Below are 21,890 nucleotides of genomic sequence, written 5' to 3'. Positions count from 1 at the left end.
CTAAGCTTAGCTACAGAAACACCCACATACCTCCATAGCAGTTAGAATTTTTTTCAAGAAAAGTTGGATTAAATTAAAACATAGGTCCCATTATTAATCTACATAAACCCATAATAATTTTTTTCCGCTTTTAATTTGGGTAATCCCTGGATTATTGGATTATCTAAGGCATCTCAACACTTCCTAGCAACCCAACACAAGAGAAAAAACAAGATAACCCAGAGCTGCTATGGCAACCTTAACTTGTCATTCCTACAGGGCTTCATTTCCAAGTTGCATCACACTCAGAAGTACATAAAACTACAGGATTTGAGTGAAAAAAGTTCAGACCTGGAAAGAATAGAGGGAAAAAAATACAGAAAGCAAAGAAACAGAATCCTGTGCCAACTGGGTAAGCACATTCAGTATTTTCTCCAGTGTGGTTACTACAAAGCTATTGACATGGTCAGGAAACTAAAGACAAATGATTCTCACAGTGGTGAATCAGGAATACAAAACACTCACAAGGCACTATTTCCAAAAAGCAAATTAAAAGTGCTGATCTCCGTGACTTTTTTTTTTTTTTTAATCCTGATTCTTAATTTTATTAACTTGAAGCATTTTAGAAAGATTCCTTTCAAGAAAGTGTAAGGATTTAAGTTCCACCACTTAGGCTTGAGTCATTGATGAGATCAAAGACTATATTTATCCTGAATTAAAGCAACATCTCACATGTCTAAGATCATACAAAATTCATATAAGATGAGTGTTTACACCTATCTAGAGATCAGAAGCCTGCAGTATAAATTATATATATACCATTGATAAACATACCAGAACTTCCAAGATAAAATTACTCTGTTCATAAACACTAAAATTGAAAATTTATCCCTCAACAGTCATAAATCTTTCCCAAAGAGGGACCAAATTATATCAAGGCTCATATATTCATTTCAGTTTAATGTTCTTTGGTGTTGTCTTTTCAATGGATCAGAAAAAGTTCTTGTAGCACTTGATCTTCATTTACTATGTAGCACAATTAGCTATTAACTTATGCACATGGATTATCAACACATACTGAAGGTTCTTAAAGTTTCCCAGGACTTTTTTTTAAGAAAAAAGTTACACTGAGCAAAAGTCAAGTGTGAAAGCAAAACCAAAGAAATGCAATATATCTCCACTATCTTACGGACTTGATTTTAAATAATCTATTTGGTTCAGCTGAAGAAAAAGTGCTTGAATAAAAAACACAATAGTGTTAAGAAATCTCTAGGCATTTTCCAAACAGGAGCTGTTCTGCAGCAAAGAGAATATAATAGGAACAGAATAGCAGAGGTCAAAACCAAAATAGGCACAATGATATTTGGCTGTTTTGGAAAATATTTTTAACATTATAGTATTTTAACCTTCTACTTTAGCCCATTTTTTAAAAAAAGGATTTGGCAACCAAGGCCTAATACTCCTAGTTGCTCTTAGTTAACATCTTCACATACAAACATGTAAATCTGTACTTGCGTTCTGCACGGAAAATGAAACAGGAATATTTTAAGTTCTTTTTGTTTAAGATTATATCTCTTCTTTCACATCTCCTCATCTTGGATCACTTGTTTGGTTTCTCACTCAGCATCTTCTGCCTACAGAATTAAGTCTGCCCAGCATCCAGACAAAGGGCTGGAGCATCAAACATAATTGCAAGCACCATTTTCATTCCCTTCTAAGACAAAGGGACTGTGACTCCTTTTTGGAAGGGCTGCTATTACTACCAATGACAACTGTCAGCAGTGAGGGCAGACACTCTGCTCACATCTCACGTGCACACCTGCCAGGCACAACTGTTCAAGCACTGTATTATGCCACTGGGAAATCCAACAGCATCCACTCAAAATCTGGGCAACAACTTGCAAAAGAGTTTTAAATTTATGTGAATATTTGTGAATATCCAAAAATTTTTAAATCAGCTTTTCCAGTACTCTGTATCAACACTGTTTTGAGAAGAGGTTGAATATGAAAAAGCAGTATCTCCTAGGTTGTTGCTCAGCCCACACATTTGTTTTAATTCTAAGGGATTCTTTTTATAGCAGATGCATTCCAGGATTGCTAGTTCTAATCAGTTTCCCATGCAAATTTGTATGTGTGATGATTTACACTCATTCTGCCATCCTAACTAAATTCTGAAGAAAATCTGTCATCTCACAAAAAGCCTTTTATATCCTGAAAGAAAGCACCCACTGTCTCAAATATGATCAGTTTTTTCATTTTATGTTCAGAGCCTTCCCTCATGCCATCTTCATGCTTAGAGGAATCTCACCAATCTCCTCGTATTTATGATGATCCCAGGCAAAGATTCCAACCACAAAGATCCCAACAGTTTCAGCACTGAGGAAGTATTTTTGCTTGAACTTACTTAAGGAACTTGTTAGTGGATTATTTATATTCACTGGTTAACAAGGTGTACCAGTTATTATTTTCATGTTCTGCAGAGAAACTATTGCACAAAAAGGAAAGACTTATTTCCTGAATTATGGCACGGCAAACCAAGACACTTAAAAAATGACACAATCTGCCAAGCAGAAACAAAAAGCAATGAGGAACTGAGATTTTTTTCTGTGCATTCTTGCACTTAAACTGGATGTCATGTTTCCTGGCCACCATAACCTAATAGTACCCTGCAGAACAACACAATGCTCCTATTTTAACCCCCAAACTCAGATTATTCAATAATCCAATAATCTCTTACAAGAAAATCTGTTTAGCTAAATATTCAGAACGTCTCAAGTAATGTGTATGTAAAACCTCCAGGGAGGAATTAAATTGTGGTCAAATACAGCATTGTTTATTCTGTTAGCTGTTTTAGATCTTAAACAATGTCAGTTTTACAATAGTAAGTGCCATGACAACTACATCATACAACTGGTATTTAAAAAGAAGACAAGCCGGTGAGTGATACCAGTACAACATATTAATAATCCTAAACATATTTCCAAGTAAATCACTGATATTCAATTTTAAACAGGAAAGAAAGCAACAAAGTCACATAAATACATGTGAATATATATGTATGAATAGACACCCCCACCGCCCATCCTCCTAGAGCCAAGCAAATAAAAAGACTTAAATAAGAACAGGAAGTGAAATGAGGTGTTGACTGTACTCTACTGAATAGCAAACTTCCACAAGTGAGACAACAGCAGGCAATCATAAGGAAGAATACTGCGGTGGCACACAGAAAAAAAGAAGTGTGCTTTCAAGTGTTCCTTATCACACTGTGATATACACACACGTTAGGTTTGACTCTCTGCTTGGGAGCGTTTCCTAACAGGCCCCTCACAGACTGAAAGCTACCATTAAATAAAAAGGCTGGAGGGGAGGAAAATGCAAAAAGAACAGGAGCCGATCAGCATGTATTGTTTAATCCTTTAGAAAGGTGTACATACTACATATGCAATCTGCTCTTTCCCCACTGGACCTGAGTCAAATTAAACATATTCAAGTAACTTAGTCACCTGTTTTCTCTAAGTATTGCAAAAGCAGTTTCACCAAAGGTACTTTCAAGAGCCAGCTCAGGATGGATCTAATTAATAAGCAATAAGTAGCCCAGAAGAAAGTCAGTTTGAACTAAGGAAATTTAGACTTAGAAACACCTCTGGAAGAAACTAGTGACATAATCAAAAAGTAAAGGTCATCCAAGGACAGCATGGTTCAATGAAAACTCAGAGGTGCCACCTGAGAAGAGTGCTCCAAAATCAGGAAGAGAACTGGCTTTCCATGGAATACTAAGAAGCAAAGCAATACAATGGACAAGTTATAAACAGCATGTAATCAAAAAAGAAGAAAACAGACCAGCAAAGGCACCGTCTAGAGGGAGCCCACCAAAAAAAAAAACGAGGCAAAACTTCTTATACCTGGATTTGTAGTTCTGAGTATGGGTGGTGATGGTGGGTGGAATCAACAGAAACATTTGTAACAAACTGACCAGAGGAGAATGAAAACTAAAAACCTTACATGCTATTCCCCTTGCAGTAAATGCAGGAGGCCCTCATAACCTTGAGTTACAATTAGAACTTGTTAATTAATGCCCATTGGACATAGCATGGTCCCTGCTGTAAAGCAATTGTCAATGGAAAGTGATTGTTTAACGGGGTTATTTCACATGGGAAGTCCAAGATACTAACTAACATCGTCAGGGAAACATAGAAATACAACTAACATAACCACCAGAAAAAATTGCTGAGCAGTAAACTGAAGAAGGACTGAGCAACCACACAGAGATGTGCATGCAAACCGTGTTAACACAGACTTCTACATCTATAAAGAAGGAACACATGCCATCCCTAGAGCAAGGGGAAGTGTTATCAAAATGTACCGGTTTCCAAAAAGAAAGGAAACCTGAAGCAGGAACTGCATTAGCACCCATCAAATGCACATACACATCACTGAAAATGAGAACAGGCAAGTGCTTCTTTACCCATTAAGTACTGAGGTAACTTCTGACTGAAACGCTGAACAAGTTTTAAACAAAATACTGTTAAAAGACTCAGTTTTAGGGGGAAAGCCTGAAAGTTCACTGTCTCTTGTTTATGACAAAGAAATATCTAGTCCGGTATTTATCTCCCACACGACAGCATGAAAGAATAAAACCTTTCTAGATCCTTAGCACAGGACAGCAAGAACTATGGCATGTAGGAAACTTACCAGAGGAAGACTGAAAACTTTTGTACAAAATTAAAAGGAGTCCAGGATACTACCCTCAAAGATGGCTGAGAAACATTTGAACATATTATGTCTAAGGTATATTTGATAAATGATCATCTAGAAAGAGAACTTGCAGAGCACCAGTCGCAGCCATTTCACACCATGATGAGTTGATAAGCACCTTCCTTAGTGCTTTTGTCACTGCTCAGCGAGTCAGACTAAGGCAGTAACACAGATGATATATGAAAGTGCTGTGCAAGGCTTGGTATTGAATTACAGACTTTAGCGCTTTCTGCAGTAAGTTATTTACTACTTAATTGAGTTTCTGGACTGAAATCTGGGCTAATGCTATCAACGCAAACTATAGCTTCCAGCTACAAAAGCTGTGTGCATTCTCACAAAGCACCCTGTCCTTCTCTCTGCATCACTGATGGAGACAGTGATATTTTCCTCTGAGGCACTGTCAGGAGGAGGTAGGGAACAGAAAAGCATGAATTCTCTTCAGTACAAAATGGATTATCCTTCAAATCCAGACTAGTAAATTGCATTTTTCAATGCTCCAAATATTTTCCTCAACTTGTATATCAGCTCAACTGAGCCAAGTTTCTGTGTAAGGTTTTGTTTCATGGATTTTTGGGGGGTTGTTTCTGGTTTTGGGGTGTGGGGTTTTTTTCAGTCTTTGTTTGCTCCATCTAAGTTTTAAATGCAGGAAAGTCACATTCACTCAAATATCTCAGCAGCAAAAATCTTCATGCTGCACAGAAAGGCCCCACCACTGACAAGAAAACCACTGAAGAATAAAGACAGCAAAGTCCCAAGTCTTGAAAATGCAAACTGATTGGAAGATACAAGCAAAATTGTATTGTGGTTTTAACTTCTTGCAGCTTTTATTTTTAGTTCAAAATGCACCAAAACCAAGTGAAGCTCACCACAAAAAGGAAGAATATGTTTTTCCTTTTGAACTGCAAGCATTAACACTCTTGGAGGAATCTCATATATTACTCACTTCCTTCAAAACAGATCTGAATGAAACCTGTAGGGTCAAGGATGTTTCACATGTGTCTCAACAACAGAACTAGAAAGGATGAGAGTCCAAGGAGACTGCCCCTTGTCCCCTTATTCCCTGCTACTACTTCCATATCTCAACAAACTCCCAGCTTTAACACACGTTCTCTATCTGACTCTATTTTCCTAGAACAGCCTTTAAATTTAATAGACTGCATACAAAATTTGTCCAAAATATGCATCTGAAGACTGCTGCAAATACTGTCTGAATATCTCCAGGCTCTCCTAAATCAACAAGGAACAACATGGCTTGTCCTTATCTGGGACATGCCCGTATAAATCACAGCAGCTTTCTGGCTGTCTTGCCAAATCTGAGATTTATGGCATAAATATAACTCAGATCCACCGTTTACATTTTATTCTGGAAAAGCTGTGGTGTTGTCAGCCAACATCTAAATCAGATTAAGAGAAACAAAGCTTTATACATATTGGAATAAGTTTGGAGGTTCTGCTTAGAAGCCTAAAAAGAATAATTTAACCTCCCCACCTCCCCAAATCCCCTCAACTCCTTCTCTGAAAACAAAAACGGAAAACTAAGATGTTGTTTCTCAAAACATTATTTGACTTAGTGTCTTCATATCAAGACAAGTGCCTTATCTGCTCAAACACATACCAAAAAGTCCATGACTGCAGCTTCCCATAAATATTCTAACGAAATATATATCTATAAAAAACCTAAAATGGTTAAACAATTGTAAATTTGCAATCAAACTTGCTTATTAGTTAAATCCCCTATATTGTATCCTTGGCTAAAATAAACCAAACTGACTGTACATTAGAAAGTTTTATAGAACTGGAAATATTTGTAGACCCTGAAACTTACTGATCCACAATTCTTCCAACATTTTTTTTCCCTAAGTGTTTTATGTAAAATAAAAGCACTGTGGAAAGAAATGTTTTTATTGGTGGCTAAAACTAATCCCAAACTTCAGTATAAAATATCTGCTAGCTACCTTTTAGTGTATGAAATTGGTCCTTCCGTGAACTACCAGCAAGAGCTCTCTCTACACTTCCTATATAGAATTCATGGGTCTAGTATTTTTCATTTCTAAGATGCATACACACATGCACAAAACCTCAGTCACTTACATTGCCTCTTCTTTGCCAAGCCTGAGGAAGTTTAAACCCACTCAAACCTGAAATGACCATGCTTAGGAAAGAAAGAGCAATATAAGAGAGTAGTTTTCATGCTACAACTCAAGCTTCACTTATTCTGTCACACATACACACACACTTATCAAAGGAAGTCACAGCTGCAAATAGCAAAGTGGTAGAAAAAATAGTTATTTACAAGAGGTTACAGAAAACAGATTTGTTTGGGTAGGGAGATGTGAATAAACCACAGATGCAAGCCTGATTGACTGATATTACAATAAATATGTGCACAGACACTTAATACAGTGACATCTTCAGATCCAGCTGGACAACTATTCCACACAGGAAGACTACTGCATTCCCTATAAAATTTCATTTGTAAAAATACCTTGCTAATCTAAGCAAGAGAGCTGCAATTCTCCCCCAGAGTACCTTCAATCCCATACAAAGTGCTGGTGACAGTGATCTGGCCCTGAACTGGAGTAGGGGATAGTATCCTACTTTTGAAAAATCACATTAGATACAGGACACTTTGTGCCTTGCATGGAGAGCATCAGAGCATCTCTCTTCCATTTATTTTTTTGGAACTCACAGAGAAAACCTAAGGACCTCTTGCCCTCCACAATCAGAAATGTTTTGAGAATTTATTCTATTTTCTTGTACTTTTGCCTCACAGCTATGTAAGCCACATGGACACATGCCAGGCTACTAAGTAGTTGATAAGTTTATGGAAAAACTCCACAAACTTGATCATTCACACATAGAAGATGCCATTCTCCAAGGGTCTAAAAGTCAATCACAATTAAAACACAAATCCAGGTCATTTAGGCCATACAGCTACTCAAACTAATAACAGATAGGAGGTGGGCATTTTTGTTTGATTTTTTTTTTCTTTCCTTTCAATAAATGGCAGAGTCACACCACGGGCAAGCCTGGTTCCCTTCAAATATTGGAAACCATGTGTTTTGGTAATAACCAGCTTCAGGGAATGTCAACACAAACAGCATCAGGAGACTGAGCACCTGAACCTACAGAAGTGGAAGAGCAATCACTCATGAGCAAGGCACCTCAATGGCTTCATGTTGAAGCCTGTAGGTGGTTTATCAAACGGAGTCCAAAGATAGGTGCAATTACACCTGCAAACCTAGACTCTCTACAGAGAAAAAAAAAAGAGGCAGCAATTATCTACTATGTTTTTCAAGTCTACAGCAAACGTTTCCTTCTCTAATAGCTGGGTGGGTGACTTTTTTGTTTTAACAGCCTGGCACTCCTTCTATCACTTTCTAAAGTTCAATGATCAAACGCCATTAGTTGAGTTAATATGACAAGGAGGTAACTATTAAATGGAATTTACATAAAATGCTGTTTAAGAAATCATGTTGTCATTTATTAAATAACTTGGAACTTGACAGCAGCAGACACACAAGCAAATGACCCATTGGTTTTGAGATTTGTTGTTTAGTAGTAAGTTCCTGGAAAGTCAAACATGACTCTAAGCATACCTGGTTGAAAACAGAGGAAAGGACAAAACCCAAACAAAATCAAACAAGCTAATGAGAAGTCAATTCTTCCAGTGGAGACACTGATGTGCCAGGAGCCATTACAGGGTTTTCCTATACACTCTGTGCAGAGAATGTTAGAGCTAATGAAAACTGAGAGTATTTCCTCTCTGTTGTATTTATTATTCCTCACAGAGGTGATTTGCTTGGGGTAGAGTTTTCAGATGTAGTTTTAAAAAACTATTTTAACCACGCAGCTTGAAGTGCCTCATAAGCATATGGTCATTAGACAGTAGTGCTAAGGATGCTTATCCAGAATTCTGCATGAAAAACCAAAGAGGATAAACAGTGCCAAAACATCAACTGCAGTGGAAAACTAGGAAAAAAGTCCTAAGTGCAATTTGCAGCAATACATTAACTTTAAGCATGTTATATGTGAGTGGGAAAAAAAACCCATGAGACATTCAGGTCCTTTCATGTTTTGTTAGCATTACTTGTTAGCATTACAAAAAAACCCTATTCAGATCTTTAACTGGCAAACTGGCACTTGAATGCCCAGTTTTATTACTCCAAAAATTTGCTGTTTTTTATGTCAGTGATGGAAGAATTATTCACACAGTAAGAATATTGTTATTCACAGAACAAGAATAATAGGGTAAGCAGTGCCACACAGACAGACTGACACTTCTCTCAGAAAACTTTTAAGCAAATATAAAACCAGCTTTGCAAGACTTGCTTTGCACCACACAGGAACATGGCTTCCACCTTACTTAATCCTGCACTCTCTTTACCCCGGCAATGACAAAAGGCAGGACCTATTTCAAGAACTGCAGGGTATTTGTTCTACACCTACAGCCTTGTTAGACACCCACCCAAACAATGAGGCTCTTGTACAACCTGACTCTCTGGACCTGGCCTGGGAGCTGCAACCCAAGCCAGCTGGACTGCATATGCTCATGAAGACATCATGTTTTGTGCTGTTTTGTTTGGGTTTTTTGGTGGTGGTGATGTGCTTGTTTTCCTTTAAAGGGGGACACAGAGATCCACTCTTTCTGCTATGACACCACTGGATTTTGCTGCATGAGAACAAGTTAATTTTTGTTCCTTCCAAGAAACCTCAGCTGCTGTGTAGGCCAGCAAGGAAACCTAGCGATTCCTTGTCCCCTTCCAGGCGTGAGCCAAGGTTTAAAAGGTTTAAACTCCACACAGGTCTCAGATTCTTCATGGGCTCAGGGATCTCAGCCAGTAAGGTGTCCCTGGGATAGATCCACTTTCAGCTGCTGGGGTGCGTGGTGGCTCACAGTGCGTCTACCCCAGGATGGGCTGGGGCACCACTGGATCACAGCACACACTGGTGTCACCACACGGGAGTGAGCAGGGACACGTCTCCGATTTTATGTTATTTTTGTTAGAATTATTATTATTTTTAGAAATTATTTCTATAATTTTAACAGGCACAGGATTTTCAGCACTCCTGTTGTTTTCAGACTTGATTTTTGCAATTTACATCTGTTGTTACTAGACCATTCAAATCACTAGAATTTTGACTGCTACCATTAGATACTTCTTTTTGTGATGGAATGCACTATTTTTATTACTGTATTTCAGTATCGTGTTTTACTACTGTGGTTTTGCATTATATTTTAAAATTAGATTTTAGTACTATAGTTTGTCGATACTAATCATGAATAGAGTTTTTATCAGCAGTGGGTTCAGGCAATTTTTCCTCCCCCCCACCTCGCCCCGGACGCGTCTCCTGCAGGTCCCGCACGCCCGCCGCCGCCCCGGCAGCGCCTTACCCTCGCACTGGTAGCCGGCCAGCCCCCAGATGAAGTCGGTGCAGTAGTGGCAGAAGGTGGGCTTGGTCAGGGTCACCCTGCGGAACGCGTGGCCCGGCGGGCTGCCGCCCCCCGCCGCGGCGCGGCCCCGCCCGCCCAGCACCGGGCTGGAGGCCGGGCTGCCGCCGCCGCCGCGCAGCGAGCGCGCTCCCTCCGCCATTCCCGCCGGCCGCCCGCTCCGCGCGCTCCACGCCGGCCGCCGCTCGCCCGCCCGCGCTTCCGCCCCGGGGCGGCGGCGGGGGCGGCGCCACGGCAGCGCCGGCGGGCGGCGAGCGCTGCCCCCTGTCGGCCGCGGCCTCAGCGCCGCGCCCGGCCTGTCCAGCGCCGCCCGGGCACGGCCTGGTGCCTCGCCGCGTGTTCTGAGCGCAAACTCCTCCCAGCTTCCATCCTAACCCTCCCCTGGCGCAGCCCCGCAGTGTGTTCCCTCTCCTGTCGCTAGCTGCTTCAGAGTAGAGACCGACCCCACCTGGCTACAAGCTCCTCTCAGGGAGTCGTAGAGAGCGATAAGGTCACCCCGAGCCTCCTTTTCTCCAGCTGAGCAGCCGCAGCTCCCTCGGCGGCTCCCTGTAAGACTTGTGCTCCAGACCCTTCGCCGTCTTCGTTGCCCTTCTCTGGACACAAAGGTAAGACCTCCAGCTTCTTGCTATGACATTAATCTGGAAGGTTTTGCTATCCCATCGTCATACCGTTTTAGAGAACACAAAGCTCCATCTCAAGAAGTTTTGTGATGCTGTATTGGCAGAAGAAAGTGATTTGCCATAGATTTTGACTTCTACACGCAACATCTCTGACCTCATGAGAAAAGATAAGGGGTTGTGCCAAGCCTTCCTTCTCCATAACACAGGGCTTTTTTGTCCTTTGTTCACTTAACCTTCTTGTTGCTAGTTTGGAAAGTGGTTACACACATGGATGTTTCTATGTTGCCAGTGTCTGGAAGACCTCTGTTTCTTTGACATATTGGATAAAGCATTATGGATGGAGTAGGATGGGGACAAGAAAGGAGGCTATCATTTTGGATTTTATGTATATAGATGTATGCTCTCTGCATCTCAACTTGCCTGGCTGGGTCCTTGATCTCAGTTTTGTATTGAGAATCTCCACTGAGCTGTTCAAAACAACATCCAGGTACCTCCATTAAGCAATGAGAGACAATAAGAGGTAGTTAAAATTGTTGTTCCTCTAATTTATATGTATTTTGGTGAAGGGTGTGATAAGCTGGTTTAATAGACCTCTTGTGTAATAAATCCTCATCCTGTAGACCGACAGTGAAATTCTAAAATTTCTTAGTGTCTTCTAGTTTCTACTACCCTTACTTTACATCTCATTTCTGTGTTGTGAATATGAAAGTAGTTATGATCAGAAGGATTCGACCTTCTCAAGGAGAAACAGTAGAAATGATTAAGAAAATAAAGCCTAATATGACTTTTTATGGTGGGAAAATGAGTGAGTAGTTGCATACATAAGCTTTGAAATACTTCTAATTGCTTCTACAAACATGGTTTTAAAAACATACCTAAGATACTACAGAGCTGTATGAATCCCCAGATATACAGGAGCATAGGGAAGACGGAAGCAGTGTGAAGCCCCTTTGTTTGAAGGTGTGTGCCTGACAATGAAGGTGTGCTGAAGACAATGAATCAGCCAAAGCACATAATGATAGGTCCCGTCTTCCACAAACAAAGCCTTGCTTTAGTCTTCCTAAAACTAATTTCTGAGTTCACAGGGAAGACAACAGAGAGGAGCACCCAATACTGGATTTGACAATGGTCAATGCTGCCCAACCTGATTACTTTTCATGACAAATATGTAGACCTGTGACATCTGAGGGGGCACTAGTATAACCTTGACTTCAGCAAGGTTTATGACCTTGGTCTTCCACAATATTTTTGTATCCAAAGTAGAATGTTATGGTTCCGCATGGGTGGACAACGAGATGGGTAAAAACTGGTTGGATGGTTTAGCTCAGCAGGTAGGAGTTAGTAGGTCATACTTGAACTCTGCCTGGAGGCCCATAATGGGAGTAGTATTATCGAGGTCTCTCCTGGAACCTGGGCATTGAGCATGCTTATCAAGATGATGAGAAGGTGACAAAGAGGAGTACTGTCAAGTGATGCCAAGTTCACACATGACAGCAAGCTGAGGGAGCAGTCATTATCCTGCCATCTACAGGGACCTGAACCGACAGAAGAAATGAGTCATATTGTAGAATCAAAGGTTGGTTTGGATTGGAAGGAACCTTAAAGATCATCTATCTCTTCTGCCATGTGCAGGGACACCTTTCATTAGACCAATTTGCTCAAAGTCCCACCCAGCATGACCATGAACACATCCCAGGCTGGGGCATCCCCAGCATCTCTGGATGACATTTTCCAGTGCCTCATCACCCTCACAGAACAGAAGTTTTTCATAATATCCAATCTAAACCTACTGTCTTTCAGTTTGAAGCATTTTCTTCTTGTTCTGCCAGTACACACACTTTTATTTATTCTTAAAGTCCCTAGAGAGGGAGTTCACGAAGTCCCTCTCCAGCTTCCCTCTGGTACTGGAAGGCTACAGTTAGGTGTCTTCTCCAAGCTGGACAATCCCCATTCTCTCCACCTTTCTGTATGAGAGAGATACTCCCTCCCTGTAATCATCTTAGTGTCCCTCCTCTGGACTCACTCCAGCAGTTCCATGTCCCTCCTGTGCTGGGACCCCAGAGCTGGATGCAGGGTTCCAGGTGGGGTCTCACCAGAGCAGAGCAGAGGGGCAGAATCCCCTCCCTCTCCTGCTGCCCACGCTGCTTTGGATGCAGCCCAGGACATGTTTGGCTTTCTAGGCTGGGAGTGCCCATGGCTGGGTCATGTCCCAGCAGCACCCCCAAGTCCTTCTCAAAGGGCTGCTCTCCATCTGTGCAGCCCCAGCCTGTGCTGGTGATGGGGGTTGTCCTGACCCAAGTGTCTCGGTTTAGGAAGACGGGTATCTGCCAGGGAAAGCCAGAGCTTCCCTTGGAATGGAGAATGAAAACTACCACCACCACCCCCCTTCTTCCCAATTCTAACTTTTTCAGTTAAAAGCTTTTAGGCAAAAGATTTTGGAAATAGAAATAGCAGTTCTTTACTAATATATAACAAAACAAACAAACGAACACAACTACAGCATTGATAACAAAAAGAGTACCAAGAACTTTGAGGACTTTGCTTCACAAAAGCCCACGGCAGTTTGGTCTTGGTGCCCTCGCAGGATCCTCAGAGCACCAAGCTGGGAATAGTGGAAAAAAGAGTCTCGGGCTGGCAATTGCAGAGTGGCAGAAATGTCCTGGCAGAGCGGAGGCAAGGGTCCCGGCAGGGCAGAGGGGTTGTTGTGGTTTAAAAACAAACCAAGTAAGAGGCTCTAAGTCAGAAATAAAATTTAATGAGAAGAAAAGGAAAATAAAATAGAATAAAATAAAATAAATACAAAAAGAAAAACCAGTGACAGAGTCAGAATACAACCTGATCAGGGTGATGGAAACAGTCCAGACGAGGTGGTCTTCTTGAAACAGAAATCTTGTAGAAAGGTCTGGTAGCTCCGGTCCTCTGGGAATCCAGTGGGTGAGGGCTGCTTCTACTGTCCCAAATCCCAGCTTATATCCAGGTGAGAATGCTTGGCTCTTCCCCATGGGCGGAGCATCTCACAATGGGATGATGAGTCATGGAAGAGAGCCTTAATGGCCCATTAAAGAGAGAGATAACGCCCGGAGGGAGTTATCTCTGAGTCATGCAAAAGGCATTGATGGGCCATTAACTGAAGATGGTGATAGAATACACCCTAAACTACAACCCAGGACAATCCACCCCTTATTCTATTACCATCTACAACATGCCTAAATCAATACATTCTTACAGATGAATGCATATATACATACAGAATGAAACCTTACACACTGCTCTCACTTAAAATTAAGTCTCCCTGTGGTACACAACGGGTTTCTCCATCTTTCTGCATTACCCACCAAGTGTAGCCAGGTCCTTGAGCAAAGACAATCCCATGGACGGGTCTGCCTTTGCCTGAAGTGGGATTAATCCAAACACTCTTTCCTAAAATGCCCTTCATGTGTACCACAGGTACTTTGTCTCCATCCACTGTGTGTAAGGGTTCAGACTGGGCAGGACCACCCCGATTGACAGACCCTCGGGTGTTAACTATCCATGTGGCTTTGGCTAAGTTTAGTTCCCAATTCTTGAAGGTTCCCCCACCAAGTGCCTTCAGGGCAGTCTTTAATAGTCCATTGCACCGTTCAACTTTCCCGGCAGCTGGTGCATGATAAGGAATGTGGTATATCCATTCAATACCATGTTCTCTAGCCCAGGTGTTTATAAGGTTGTTCTTGAAATGGGTCCCATTGTCCGACTCAATTCTCTCAGGGGTGCCGCGTCTCCACAGGATTTGTTTTTCAAGGCCCAGGATGGTGTTCCGGGCAGTGGCATGAGGCACAGGGTGGGTTTCCAGCCATCCAGTGGTGACTTCCACCATGGTCAGCACGTACCGCTTTCCTTGGCGTGTTTGGGGAAGGGTGATATAGTCAATTTGCCAGGCTTCCCCGTACCTGTACTTCAGCCATCGTCCACCATACCACAGAGGCTTCATTCGCTTGGCCTGTTTGATTGCAGCGCAGGTTTCACAGCTGTGGATGACCTGTGAGATGCTGTCCATAGTAAGGTCCACCCCTCGGTCACGGGCCCATCGATATGTTGCATCTCTTCCCTGATGACCAGAGGCATCATGGGCCCAACGAGCTAGGAATAATTCTCCCTTGTGCTGCCAATCTAGATCCACTTGTGATATTTTCACCTTGGCAGCTTTGTCTACCTGCTCGTTGTTGCGATGCTCCTCATTAGCCCGGCTTTTGGGTATATGCGCATCCACATGTCGAACCTTCACGGTCAGCCTCTCTACTCGGGCGGCAATGTCTTGCCAAATGTCAGCGGCCCAGATGGGTTTTCCTCTGCGCTGCCAATTGGCCTTTTTCCAGCGATTCAGCCATCCCCACAGAGCATTAGCTACCATCCATGAGTCAGTGTAGAGATAAAGCCTCGGCCACTTTTCTCGTTCAGCAATTTCCAAAGCCAGCTGGACAGCTTTAAGCTCTGCAACTTGACTCGATCCACCTTGTCCCTCGGTAGCTTGTGCAACTTGTCGTGTGGGGCTCCATGCTGCAGCTTTCCATTTCCGGTTAGCTCCTACAATTCGGCAGGAGCCATCAGTGAACAGAGCATATCGTCTTTCAGTCTCCGGTAGCTCATTATATGGTGGGGCCTCCTCAGCGCGTGTTACTTGCTTTTCTTCTTCTTCTTCTTCAGACGATAATCCAAAAGTTTCACCTTCCGGCCAGTTCGTTATAACTTCCAGAATCCCAGGGCGATTTGGGTTTCCAATGCGGGCGCGCTGTGTAATGAGGGCAATCCATTTGCTCCATGTGGTATCGGTGGCATGATGTGTGGAAGGAACCTTTCCCTTAAACATCCACCCCAGCACTGGCAGTCGGGGTGCCAAAAGCAGCTGTGTTTCAGTGCCAATCACTTCTGAGGCGGCTTGAACTCCTTCATAGGCAGCCAAGATCTCCTTCTCTGTGGGAGTGTAGTTGGCCTCGGAGCCTCTGTAACTTCTGCTCCAGAATCCCAATGGTCGGCCTCGAGTCTCCCCAGGCACCTTCTGCCAAAGGCTCCAAGACAAACCATTGTTTCCAGCTGCGGAGTAAAGCACATTCCTCACATCTGGTCCCGTCCTGACGGGGCCCAGGGCTACTGCATGAGCAATCTCTTGCTTGATCTGAACAAAAGCTTGTTGCTGTTCAGGCCCCCAGTGGAAATCATTCTTCTTGCGGGTCACCAAGTAGAGAGGGCTCACGATCTGACTGTACTCAGGAATGTGCATCCTCCAAAAGCCTATGGCACCTAGGAAAGCTTGTGTTTCCTTTTTGTTGGTAGGTGCGGACATGGCTGTGATCTTGTTGATTATCTCTGTGGGGATTTGGCGACGACCATCCTGCCATTTGACCCCCAAGAACTGGATTTCTTGAGCTGGTCCCTTAACCTTGCTTCTTTTAATGGCAAAACCAGCTTTCAGCAGAATTTGGATAATTTCTTCTCCTTTCTTGAAGACCTCCTCTGGTGTATTCCCCCATATGATGATGTCGTCAATGTACTGCAGATGCTCTGGAGCCTCACCCTTTTCCAGTGCAGCCTGGATCAGTCCATGGCAGATGGTGGGGCTGTGTTTCCACCCCTGGGGCAGTCGGTTCCAGGTGTACTGCACGCCCCTCCAGGTGAAGGCAAACTGAGGTCTGCACTCCGCTGCCAAAGGAATGGAGAAGAAGGCGTTGGCGATATCAATGGTTGCATACCACTTTGCTGCTTTGGACTCCAGCTCGTACTGAAGCTCTAACATGTCTGGCACAGCAGCGCTCAGTGGTGGCGTGACTTCATTCAGACCACGGTAATCCACCGTCAGTCTCCATTCTCCACTGGACTTACGCACCGGCCAAATCGGGCTGTTGAAAGGTGAACGGGCCTTACTGACCACCCCTTGGCTTTCCAGTTTGCGGATCATCTCATGTATGGGGATCACAGAGTCTCTGTCTGTGCGGTATTGCCGACGGTGTACTGTTGCTGTGGCAATTGGTACTTCTTGTTCTTCTACTTTCAGCAGTCCCACAGCAGAGGGGTCATCTGAGAGACCAGGCAAGGTATTCAATTGTCTGATGCCTTCTTTCATCACTGCGGCTATCCCAAAAGCCCAACGATATCCTTTTGGATCTTTGAAATATCCATTCCTGAGATAGTCTATGCCGAGGATGCATGGGGCCTCTGGGCCAGTTGCGATAGGGTGTTTCTGCCACTCCTTCCCAGTTAAACTCACTTCGGCCTCTAATACAGTCAGTTCCTGGGACCCTCCTGTTACTCCTGTAATAGAAATGGATTCTGTTCCTACATACCTTGATGGCATCATGGTACATTGGGCCCCAGTGTCAACCAATGCCGTATATCTTTGTGGGTCAGATGTGCCAGGCCATCGGATCCACACAGTCCAGTAGATCCGATTGTCCCTTTCCTCTTCCTGGCTAGAGGCAGGGCCCCCCTATTCCTGGTCATCGCATACGTTGTTCTCTTCCTGTAAATGAGTTGCTGAGGTTCCTTCAAGAGGATCAGTCATATCATCATTCCTGTAACGTCTGGAGTTCTGTGCACGAGAGACCGGAGCAACACTGATTCTAGATGAGCTTTTTGTTGTAGGCATTTCTCTTTTCAGTTCACGTACCCGGGCTGCTAAGGAGGAGGTAGGTTTTCCATCCCACTTCTTCATATCTTCTCCATGCTCCCGAAGAAAAGACCAAAGGTTACCTCGGGGTGTGTATCCTCTCTCCCTGGCTGGGGGACGCCTGCTCCTAATCGCAGAGACTCTCGTCGGCTCTGGTGAAATATCGTAAATTTCTTCCTTAAGTTCTTTTTTCAGTTTCTGATGGCCTTCTTCAATTAAGTTCCTGACTTGCTCAGCCAGTCTTGTTTCCACAGATGAGACATGGGCACGAACTGGGGCGGTGACAGTGTCCTCGTAAATCCTTAGTTTATTAGCCAGGACACCCACCTTGTCCTCACCTTCTCTCCATTGCAGTGTTGCCAGGTAACGTGAGTACATTTCTGGTCCAAGCCGTGCAAATCTCAACCACATCCGTGATGTGCACTGGACATCATCTGGGCTCTTAGGAAATCTCTCATCTTCTGCAAAAATGATCTCCAGCACAGCCAATTCCCTTAGGCATCGGATACCTTGTTCTATTGTGTTCCATTTTCCTTGGTGCACTAGGAGGTCTTCTTTACAAAGGTATCTGTCTTTCACACTTGTTAGCAGTCGCTGCCAGAGGCTGAGAGTTTCTTGGGTTTTTCCAATTCCCTGGTCAATGACCACATCGCGGGACAGTGATCCCAGTTGCCTGGCCTCAGTTCCATCCAGAATGGTGTCATTGGCTGCAGCATCCCAGATGCGGAGCAGCCAGGTGAGGATGGACTCGTTGGTCTGACGGGTGAATTCCCTTCGCAGGTCACGCAGCTCACCCAGAGATAGAGAGCGAGTGATGATCTCTGTCTCTGTCTCTTCAGCTGAGTGCGAAGGTCCTGCTCCATCCTCGTCAGTCGCTATGCGGACTGATTTGCTCCTTGATTTCTTCTTCTGAGTGGTGGCAACTGCTACTGGTTTAGGCTGTTCCGGTTCAGTGACGGTTTGTGTGGAGATGCTGACAGCACTTTTGGTTCCTTTTTCCTCTGTGAGAGTCTGTGTAGTCGTCGATGTTATTGCTTTGCTTCTTTTTACCTCTTCTACTTCTTTAAGAACATGCTCCAACACACCATGCAGTGTTTTGATTCTAAGCATGGTGCAGGCTGTACAGAGAAAACCAAGCAAGACTAACAAGAACATTATGCTGTCCTTGGCATCCAGAGGGTACTCAATATTTTCAAAAACTGCTGTGTCCTTCCTGAAAAGCTGGAAAAAATCATTCTTTACTCCTCCCCACAGGGGCTGGGTGAGATTGTTGAGGCTCCAGACGTAGCATCCTAGACTAGAACAAGAATACAAAACTGGGTATATATTCTGAATAATGTTCATTGCCTCAGATTTTATCAAGCAATGGACATAATAGACCAGTAAAGCAATTTTAGTACCATATCCTGGTCTATGCAGGAGTATTAATGCCGGCAGATAGTGCCCCACGTTTGGAAAAATATAGAGAGATAGGTATAAGACACATGTAAGCATGTTGGGCATCATAACAGACAGGTGTCCTCAATAAGATTGTAATTTCTGACTTTTCTTATTGCCTCTGCCGCACGTTGGGCGCCAAAAATATGTTGTGGTTTAAAAACAAACCAAGTAAGAGGCTCTAAGTCAGAAATAAAATTTAATGAGAAGAAAAGGAAAATAAAATAGAATAAAATAAAATAAATACAAAAAGAAAAACCAGTGACAGAGTCAGAATACAACCTGATCAGGGTGATGGAAACAGTCCAGACGAGGTGGTCTTCTTGAAACAGAAATCTTGTAGAAAGGTCTGGTAGCTCCGGTCCTCTGGGAATCCAGTGGGTGAGGGCTGCTTCTACTGTCCCAAATCCCAGCTTATATCCAGGTGAGAATGCTTGGCTCTTCCCCATGGGCGGAGCATCTCACAATGGGATGATGAGTCATGGAAGAGAGCCTTAATGGCCCATTAAAGAGAGAGATAACGCCCGGAGGGAGTTATCTCTGAGTCATGCAAAAGGCATTGATGGGCCATTAACTGAAGATGGTGATAGAATACACCCTAAACTACAACCCAGGACAGGGGTGCAGGGTCACTCGGTAGCAGACGAGCAGCGCTGAAACTACAGGAACTACCACGGCGGGGCAGGGCTGGCCCAGCTCTCGCAGGGCGGCAGAGGAGCTCAGAATTCCAGGGTGAGCAGGTGATGATAGATTTCCAAGACTGGACTACAGTGAACTCCTCCAGCAAGAGCCTGAGTACTTTCACCCCGAACACCGAAAAACCAGACTGCCTGGCTACCTGAAACTCTGTCCTTTTTTCTGCCCCAAACCCCCACTCCCCTCTGAGCTTCGACCATCCCTTAGTTTTGTTAAATAGTCTTAAGTATGACATTTAGTCTCCTTGGTAACTTATGGGGAAAAAATTCTTTAGAGTAAAAAGGTACAAAACCCAGCCCCCAACACCAAGTGAAGCACCTTGCACTTGGCCTTGTGACATTCATGACATTTCCATGGGCCCCTTTCTCAAGCTTGTGCAGGTGCTTCTGCTTGGCATCCTGTCCTTCAGGGATGTCGACCTCACCACTCAACTTGATGTCATCTGCAAATCTGATGAGGGTGCACTTCATCTATCAAATAACACTGGTCCCAGTAGAGACCCCTGAGGGATACCACTGGTCACTGATGTCCATTGGAACTCTGAGCTGTTAACCACTACCCTCTGGATGCCACTGATTTCTTACCCATGTAGCAGTTCACCCATCAAATCCATCTGTCTCCAGTTTTAGAGAGAAGGATGTTGTGGAGGACCATGTCAAAATCCTGATAAATAGCATCTGCTGCCTTTCCCTTGTCCGCTAGTGGAGTCACTCCATCATAGAAGGCCTGCAGGTTGGTCAGGCAGAACTTGCCCTTGGTAAAGCCATCCTGGCTGTCCCAAATCACATCCCTGTCCTCCATGTGCCTTAGCACAGCTTCCAGCATGATCTTCCCTGGCACAGAGGTGATGCCCACAGGTCAGTTGTTCCAGGGGTCTTCCTTTCTACACTTTTTGAAGATGGGTACAGTGTTTTCCCTTTTCCAGTCACTTGGGACTTCACTTGACAGCCACAACTTTTCAAATGTCATGGAGACTGGCTTGGCAATTACATCAGCTGGTTCCCTGTAGGGAGCTCTAGGATGCATCTGACTGGCACCTGTAGACTTTTAAGTATGTTCAAGTTCTTCAGGGGGCCGTGAACCTGATCTTTGCTTAGAGTGGGAGAGACTTTGTTTCCCCGGTCCCCATCCTGCTGTTTGTCCACTGAAGAGATGTGGGAAGAGGGGTTACCCTTGAAGACTGCGGCAAAAGAAGTTGTTGAGTACCTCAGCTTTCCCCTCAGTTGTTGTTACCAGTGTGCCAGCATTGTCTATAGGGGACACACTGTCTTTGACCTCCAAATGAGCAGACAGGCTGAAGGGTAGCACTGTAGAAAAGGTCCTGAGTGTCTTGGTTTTCAGTGAGCCAGCTGTGCTCACTGGCAACAGCCAGCATAAACAGCATCCTGTGCTGTCCAGAAGCACAGCTAGTCAGGTGAGAGAAGGGATTATTTCTGTCTCCCCAGCACTACGATACTGGACTATCGCATTCAGCTTTGACCTCCATAAAGGAAATGCCTGACAAACTGCTGGAGCAAGTTCAGTGGAGACCCATGAGGTGGTTAGGAGTTTGTGCACTTAGCCTGTGCAGAGAAGGCTGAGGGAGCAGGAATCACTCTGCCTGAAGAAAAGACAGTTTCCAGGAGATCTGTAGTACTGACACAGAGGTTTTAAAGAGGATGGACCAAGATTCTTTACAGGAATGCATACTGTGAGGACAAGAGACTAAGAGAGAACTTCAAACTAGGTGTTCAGGCAGGATTTGAGGAGAAACCTCTTTACCCTAAAGGCAGTCAAGCAGAGGAGGAGGTTAAGTGAAGTTCCACTGACCTGTCCTGCCTTTCTTTTCAACATAGCCTGCCCTCTTGGAATGTGTTTCTTTTCTGTGGCTCTAATAGTTCTTCCCCTCTTAAGAGTCAGAGGCCCAAGATTTGGAAAGCTGAAACTCATATGAACAAGTCTTTCCTACAATCTGGGAAACTACCTTATAATTTTATCAGAATCTGACTGTTTCAAAAGCCTGAGGAAGTAATCAATCAGTCTTTTTATAAAAGGGGAAAATGAATTCAATTTACAAATAATTACATACATCACTGAATTACTTAGCAGGTCAGGTAGTTACAGAGTTTCTTTGACAGAAGACCATAGAATGGTATTTTTTATAGTTGAGATGTAAATTAAGTGTGAGATTTTGGCTATTTTCTAACAACTGACTCTTCAGATACATATTTAAAAGCTGTAACACAGGGGCAAGGACTAAACTTTTTGTGCTTTAACTTCTCATCTCTCAGCAACCTGTATTACCAGTCAAAACAACATAAACCATCCGATG

General features: G+C 43.6%; 1 protein-coding gene across 1 annotated transcript in view; it reads right to left on the bottom strand.

Annotated features, from left to right (window-relative positions):
- The window catches only part of DGKQ (diacylglycerol kinase theta), an 88,131-nt gene extending 77,803 nt beyond the window's left edge, over positions 1 to 10,328 (bottom strand). The window contains exon 1 of the mRNA XM_066339281.1: positions 10,130 to 10,328. Within this exon, the coding sequence (XP_066195378.1) occupies positions 10,130 to 10,328 (199 nt within the window). The remainder of the gene's footprint in view (positions 1 to 10,129) is intronic.
- Positions 10,329 to 21,890: the final 11,562 nt, after the last annotated feature.

This window comes from Sylvia atricapilla, chromosome Z, assembly GCF_009819655.1.
Source record: "Sylvia atricapilla isolate bSylAtr1 chromosome Z, bSylAtr1.pri, whole genome shotgun sequence".
Lineage (NCBI taxonomy): Eukaryota > Metazoa > Chordata > Aves > Passeriformes > Sylviidae > Sylvia > Sylvia atricapilla.
The sequence above is the reverse complement of the archived record's forward strand: the minus strand, read 5'-3'. Positions and strand labels throughout refer to the sequence as shown.